The following is a 7,394-nucleotide window of genomic DNA, read 5'->3' as shown; positions in this document are numbered from 1 at the left end:
CAATCTAAATAATGAATTTGGTTAAAGATGGGATGTGATCAACCTTCTATGGTGTCGAAAGTTGGTTGTCCAATTTGGCTGTTGATTGTGGCTCAAGTTAATGGAAACTATTGGGTGGGGTGGTGGCTTTCCTTTCAGATCACCTGATGTTAATAGTGCCATTGCATTAATCATCTTAATTAATAATCATCTGTTGGTTTTAGACCTCATCCTTAGAGAAGGCTCGGGGTATCTTCCTCAGACATAACTGTTCAGCGAGCAGATGGTAAGAGGGCCTGTGTTCGTCCCCTCATTTGGGAGGCAAGGGGAGAAGATAGGCCTGAGAGCCTCCTGGAAAGAGGCAGGAGGGAAGCTGTAGATAAGGGACTCATCTGTCACATTGTAGAATGCTATATGTCCAGACTCATAGTCTAAGAAAACACCAACCTTATGCACAGGCTCTCTGACATGTTGACCTTTTAAAGGTGATGAGACCCAAAGACTATAATCATCTCCAATTTTTAAGCCTATAAGTGAGAAGAGGTCCCCCGGTGGCTTTGGGAGATTGCCCTTTCTGCTCACTGAATCCTTGCAGATGCCCACTTCCCACTCAGTCTTGTTGCCCACTTCCACCTCCCAGTAATGTCTCCCACAGGTGAAGATCTGAGCGCCCAGCACCGTTGCCGACTGGTCAAATCGTTCCGGATTGTCTGGTAAGTGCTGTCGGACTCCGCCGTGCCTCACGCTCTTCAGATCCTCAGACAGGACGAGATAGGCATTGGCTGTGGCCGGATCCAGAGTTATATCCGCTGCAAGAGGAGAAGAGAGTGAATCCTCCCTTCCATTCCTGAAAACTCTCCTATATATGTGGAATTTAAATTATTAGTTTTCAATCCTACTTTTAAAATATGTATAATTGAAGTGAGTGTGGTAAAGAGTTTTGTTTTGCTCAGAGCAGTATCTCTGAACACTTCTCACACTATTTTATAAACACCAAGGGTAAATTCCTCAAAAGACACAGATGTGGGGTGCCTGGGTGGCTCAGTGGGTTAAGCCTCTGCCTTCAGTTCAGGTCATGATCCCAGGGTCCTGGGATCGAGCCCCGCATTGGGCTCTCTACTCAGTAGGGAGCCTGCTTCCCCCTCTCTCTCTGTCTGCCTCCCTGCCTACTTGCGATCTCTCTCTCTCTCTCTCTCTCTCTCTCTCTGTCAAATAAATAAATAAATAAAATCTTAAAAAAAAAAAAGACACAGATGTAAGTCATGGGGTTGGTGACGTTTAACATGTCTGAGAGGGAAGAGAGGAGTCTCTGATATAATGGAGTGGAAGTCGTTCTGTTCAGAGCACAGGTCTAAAACTCAGAGCTATTTATTCACTTGAGCCAAGCTTGGCTCTGGTTCTCCACCTTGGCGGGGAGACAGAGATAGGGGCACTTCTCCTGTTCTGAACTTCTGCCTACCTGCCAAGAGTTTTCTGTACAGTATCTCATTTAATCATGCCATTTCCACCCCCCATATTTATAAAAGTGGAAACTGAGGCTCACAGAGGTTAGGAAACTTGACCAACGTTACAAGATCACTGAGTGTTTGCACAGCAGTTTCCAGTCGGCAGGTTTCATTATGTCAGGCTTCAATGCAGGCTCCTATGAGTTAGTGAGACCCTCCCCCGACCCAAGACCAGTCGGTAAGTACATCGTGAACCAGTGAGAGACTCCCCTCTCCTATCTTATGAGAGGAGGTCACAGAAGAGGCCTCCAACTGTCACTGACCCCCAAGACAAGACTAAGTGCCCCTACCACATAATTTCATACCCTTACTTATAGATCAAATCCTAATCATCACTCATTATTTGAGATGAACATCTGTCTCCTCAATTCCACTGGAAGTTCTATAAAAGCAAAGGCAAGGCTGTTAGTCATCACTGTGAGAAAGCTTAGAACTGAAGAGCATGGTGTGGGGCATATAGTACACACTTACCAATTTCTACTGATTCCAAAGTAGACCAGACCTTCCCCTGAAGGCCAGATTGTCTACCTCTGAAGGTAAAAGTTAAAAACTAAGGCTAACTTCTCTTGGTCTTATCCATCCTAAATATCTAGAGCATTCTAAAAGAATAGTTTGAGGGACAGTTGGGTGGCATAGTCAGCTAAGCATCTGACTCTTGTTTTAGGCTCAGGTCATGAGCTCAAGGGTCTTGAGATCAAGTCCCGAGTCTGGCTCTGCACTGGGCCTGGAGGCAGCTTGAGATTCTCTCTCTCCCTCTGCCTCCCTCTACCTCACTTCTGTCTCTGTGTCTCTCTCTCAAATAAATAAACCTTTAATTTTTTTTTTTAATAAAAGGATTGTTTGAATGTTGCCTCATGAGGACTTTCAAGTTTAAGTAGCTTTTATGCTGACAAGAACAGAGGTAGAAATGCAGAAACCCCTGAGGAGGTGTGTGTGTATATAGGCAAGGGGAAGAAATGGACAAAACAGAACCATAAAAACAAACAAAGGAAGTGCCAGGACTTTTTAGACAGAAAACAAAGGCAGCTGAGACATCAATCGAGTGTGCTTCTGTTTGCTCCAGAACAGAGAGGGTCTGTGCCCCTGGCCCTCCCTGATGTTTCTTGCTGACTCAGGGTGCCTTTGTGAGAGAGCCTGGCACGCAGATGGTGAACAGTCTATGTCAGAGGAAACTGCCTTAAAGCTCCATTTTGCATTCCTTATACACCCTGAAGTTAACTCCACAAATCCCTGGAGGTTTGACAAATCAGACTGACTTACTGCTGAATTTTTTTAGCATCTCCCTCATTCCAGTGATGCGGCAGAGAGTCAGTTCCGTGGTGGTGGCCTCTGGACACTGAAGCAAGAGTGGCTCAGTCCTGCAAGAAGGCAGAGACTGTCACTCTGTGTCCCCTGCACGGACCACGTGACCTGCTCCAACATGAGGGTCCCGCTCATTTTGCCCCAACAGCTGGACACTCTCATCCCCACTCTCACAACCTGATCTCCACAGCAGCGCAGCCCTATAACTTATACCCACAGGTCCACTGGACACGGAATGCACACCTACCTTTCCAGGGTGCCTTTCACATCCTAAGGGTATAAAAGAAAGAGGGTTAGTATCTGTGCACTTCGATCTCTAGCAAAGCCAGAATCCAGAGATAGAATCTAGTCCTTGGTAATCTCACAGAAGCCACTTTCTGTGGCTTTAGAACACCCTGAGTGGGTGAGCGTATGGTAGGAAAACCCCCAGCTTCTTCCCGGGGTGGGGGGCAAAGGTCTCCTATGAACAGGGGATGGTTCTCACAATGACTAGACTACTTTGTCCTTTTCTTTCCTCATATCATCACTTTGTCAAGAGAACCTGATACTGATGTAGGAACCTAGGGGAGTCTCCGGTTGCCTCAGGGAGTCAAAGATGGGCCAAAGCAAGGGGCCCTCTGAGCGCTGAGGCTAAGCCCGTGTGGGGTGGGTTGCTGGAAAATCACCAGTGAGTCTAGGAAGGAGAACTATGGCTGCAGTCGGGTCCCACAGCTCGTGTTTACAGAGGCCCTGGAGAATGCAGCAGGAGCCCAGGAAGGCCGCAAGCAAAGATGGTGAAGAATCTGGGCTCCATACTGAATACCTCATTTCCATCACCGACTGGCTATCTGACGGGCAAATTTCCTAACTGCCGTGGGTCTGAATTATTAAAGGAGTGCCGCTATAAACCCACACCGTAGACAACAATCACCTGTAGTACATATAACAATAATTAACTTCATCAGGTCTTTGTGATGGAATTTAATATGCCAGCAGTACCTAGGAAATGCTCATTAAACTTAAAATAATGGATGAAGCTGAAGTTGCAGGCAAGCAAGCAGAGCAGAAATTGGACTCTTCATCAGGCTTGGTTTGGATAGGTATTCCACTGTTTTGTTTTTGTTTTTTTCTCTTTCTCTTCAAGATTTTATTTATACTATAGAATATTAGTTCTTGAGGCGCCTGGCTGGCTAAGTCATTAAGTGACTGCCTTAAGTTCAGGTCATGATCCTGGGGTCCTGGGATCGAGCCCCGCATCAGGCTCCCTGCTCAGCGGGAAGCCTGCTTCTCCCTCTCCCACTCCTCCAGCTTGTGTTTCCTCTCTCTCTGTCTCTCCCCCTCTCTCTGTCAAATAAAAAATAAATCTTTAAAAAAAAATATTAATTCTCAAGGAAACCTACTTTGGGGCCAGAACTTAGTTTCTCAGGTAAATAAAGAAATAAAAAGTTATTTTGCATGGCTTGAAAATTATGGGTTACTACACACTGTTGTTGTTATTCCATTGATTTTTCCCAACATCCTTACCTCAAAAGATTCTATAATGGAGTTCAGACCTATGGACTCTATCTGTTCAATCATTTTGCTCAGGCTTCTTGTTTGTTGGGTCAGCTTGATCTCGTTGTCCCTTAGTTTCTTCATGTTCTCTTTTTCCTCCTTTTCCAGTAACTGGAGCTGCAGCTGCTCCTCCTCCTTCAAAAACTGGTGCATTTTTGCATATTCTGATACAACAACCTGTTTACAGGCCTTTGTCTCTTCCTGCCATCAACACACACACACACACACACACGCACAGGAATGATATAATAAAGTTAGCAGCAGAAATGCCTATGTAGATTTTCAATCCTTACAAAGTCCTAGAGTTCTGCTGTGACAAGTTTTGAAGCCTGACACACAAATATATTAAGTATTAAGTAATTAAGTAACACATAAATATTAAGTAATGGGGTAGATAGCATGGTACTTTAGAAGGTATATACATACACAGTAGTAAACAAAACCAAAACTTCTATTCCCAGAAGGCTGTCATTCTAGTGAGGAAAGAAACAAAAATAATCTATGACAGGTGGTGATCCATACCATGGTAAAAAAAATAAATAAATAAAGGACAAAAAAGCAAAAAAAGCATGTGTTTGCTTATTTACTAAATATCCAATGAAAGTAGACATTGGATCACATCCTAGAAATAGAGATGCATGTCACAAATACTTCCATTTAAGAACTCCATGTATTGGGAGAATCAGATACACACACATATTTTTTAAGTATTTAACTGAACAGTTAGGTCTTTGTTAGATACCTCAACTTCAAATCTGTGACTAAGTCAAGCATTTGTTCAGGTGTATTAATCCAAACTATTATTTGGCCTTTATTTCCCTTTGTCTTTTTTTTTTTTTATTTGCCCTCTCCTTTTTCCCAAAAGCATTTGAGATATTCCTTTTCTATGGATTTTCATCCTATGTTGTCTATAACTTATAATTTTAAATAATTATAATCAGAGTCATAATAGAGGTAGCCATCAAGTTGTATGGGTGGACCAAGAAGGAAGAAATAAATAAATAAGCAGGCCTGGGGATGGGGGAATTGAACTGAGTCTTGGGATTCCCAGGTGGACAAGCAGAGGCAGACAGCCCAAACTAAGGACACTGTATACTGTAGGACTGTGATTAGAAAATTGTGTCTTTTTCCCCCGGTATTTCACTAAGTATCCCTCCAGTCTCCATCACAGAATCATCTACAAGACCCATAAGTAAGACAGATACTGACCTTGCACAGTATTACTCTCTCCTTCTCATGGGTTAATATAACCTGAGTTTCCTTTCTCTTTTTATGCAAAAGATTTAGGATTTCCTGGAGTTTCTCCTGCAATAGAAATAAATTCTCTGTGGCAAATGAGCAGAACACCAGCTTGTGAAGAAGCCTCGAGGACCAGTGAACACAAGATGAGCGGGATCTAACACAAAGGGTGAGGCAGGATCCACACCAAGTTTGTGGTCTGGTGCCTGGAGACCAGCACCCGTAATCGTCACCAACAGAGAATATTATGGGAATAAGTGATGGAACAGGATTTGTATTCTGAGATTTATACTGAGCAGCCAATCTTACTTTGTGACGCTCCTCAGCCTCACTCAAGGGATGCGATCTGTTTATTCCATGACACTGAGGTGAAAAAATGTTTACACCCTGCCCATCCTCAGAGAACACCTTAGTGCCTGCCAGCATTCTCCCATAGATGTTTTGTTCGCCCTCACTCTGCAGCACTTGGGATCGGAGCTGCTTGCCGATGCCAGCCAGCCTCCCCAAACGCTCATTGGGCTGGAAGTGTGGGCTCTCCAAGGACCTCCAGCATTCAGGACAGGATAAAGGAGTGTTGTGTTCCTCCCAGCTCCTCAGGAGACACACTAGACAAAAACTGTGCCCACACTCAGTAGTCACGGGGCTGGTGAAATAGTCCAAACAGATGAAACAGGTCAGTTCTTCCCTCAGATTTTCCATCAGATCTGCTGTAGACATTTTCTCCAATAAGGATATCAAGGCAAGGGCACGCCTCTATTCCAGCATTAGAAAAGTCCTCCCTGGCGTTCTACTGTTTTGAATAACAGGTGGGTGATCAGTTGTTATGCTGTTGATACAAGAAACTCTTACTCTCCTCTGTGCCTGATTTCACCAGTTGATACATACTGTCCCAACACAAAGCCAATTATGACTTAATGTGGAACCCTTGTACACTGGGTTCATAATCAACCCCAAACTTTCAAGAATATTTCACTGTGCAAGCTATATGCTGGATACTGAGGGTACTTACTCTGAACAAAGTTTTGTTTTCAAGAGTGGGCTACAGTGTGTGTATGTGTGTGTATAAATATATAGCACCAGGAAAACATTTACGTACATTGATTTTAGGCTGGAAGGTTAGGTAATTTGGTGTAAGCCAGTACAGAGATTTAAATTAGGATGAACTCTAATAATATCTAAATTGGAAATATGGTCCAAATCTTTTAGAAAACTCCACTAATAGAATCTAGTTGAACAACTGAAGGCAGAAAATTGTAACATATATTCCTCCTCTCATTAGGCCCTTTTTATGTGCTTGACCAAAGCCTAAAATCTTTTTGCTCCTTAATCAGGTACCATGTGATTTACTTAATTTTATTCAACCCAACAAAATGAGAATGAATCCATTGAAATATTCCCTGACTTTAAATGTACAAAGGATTAGCAGAGTTATATTTATTGCTCTGTCCTATAGACCATGATACTCACCTCTCCGCCACCATAAGCAGCATGTAAAACATCATTCTTGTTGTGAGTTGCTTCAAGAGTCCACTGGATGGAAAAAAAAATTGTACTATAGTGTAAATATAATTTTGCTCACTTATTTTCACTCTTTGAAACTAGGCCTTCTTAAACCCCCTATCAATTCTTACTGAAAAGATATCCAATGCTCAGATATTTTTAGACCTAGGGAAAAAAAATGTATAGTTGAGACTGTATACAATGACCGCTGAGATTATGAATGCCTTAACCTATAAATTTGCATTGCCATATGGATCTGAGGCAGTACTTGTCATGGCCTACCCCTGCGCACTCTCTGCCAGAAAGTGCAAAACTCAAAAGCTCTTCCTTGAAGTC

General features: G+C 43.1%; 1 protein-coding gene across 1 annotated transcript; it reads right to left on the bottom strand.

The window, feature by feature from the left end:
• Positions 1-237: 237 nt before the first annotated feature.
• Positions 238-6,275, bottom strand: TRIML1 (tripartite motif family like 1). Its single transcript, XM_045984478.1, has 6 exons — positions 5,868-6,275; positions 5,529-5,624; positions 4,290-4,520; positions 3,034-3,056; positions 2,745-2,842; positions 238-788 (listed from the first exon to the last, which is right to left on the bottom strand). Exons 1-6 carry the CDS (start codon positions 6,273-6,275, stop codon positions 238-240), a joined length of 1,407 nt encoding a protein of 468 aa, XP_045840434.1.
• Between the last annotated feature and the right edge of the window lie 1,119 nt (positions 6,276-7,394).

Source organism: Meles meles, chromosome 2, assembly GCF_922984935.1.
Source record: "Meles meles chromosome 2, mMelMel3.1 paternal haplotype, whole genome shotgun sequence".
Taxonomy (NCBI): domain Eukaryota; kingdom Metazoa; phylum Chordata; class Mammalia; order Carnivora; family Mustelidae; genus Meles; species Meles meles.
The sequence above is the reverse complement of the archived record's forward strand: the minus strand, read 5'-3'. Positions and strand labels throughout refer to the sequence as shown.

Coding starts and splice junctions, on each gene's coding strand:
- TRIML1 (XM_045984478.1), bottom strand. CDS start 6,275: ATGTCTACAGCAGATCTGATGGAAAATCTGAGGGAAGAACTGACCTGT. Junction 4,521..5,528: donor AGAGAGTAATACTGTGCAAG/GTCAGTATCTGT, acceptor TGTTGATGGCAG/GAAGAGACAAAGGCCTGTAA. Junction 3,057..4,289: donor CCATTATAGAATCTTTTGAG/GTAAGGATGTTG, acceptor TTATACCCTTAG/GATGTGAAAGGCACCCTGGA.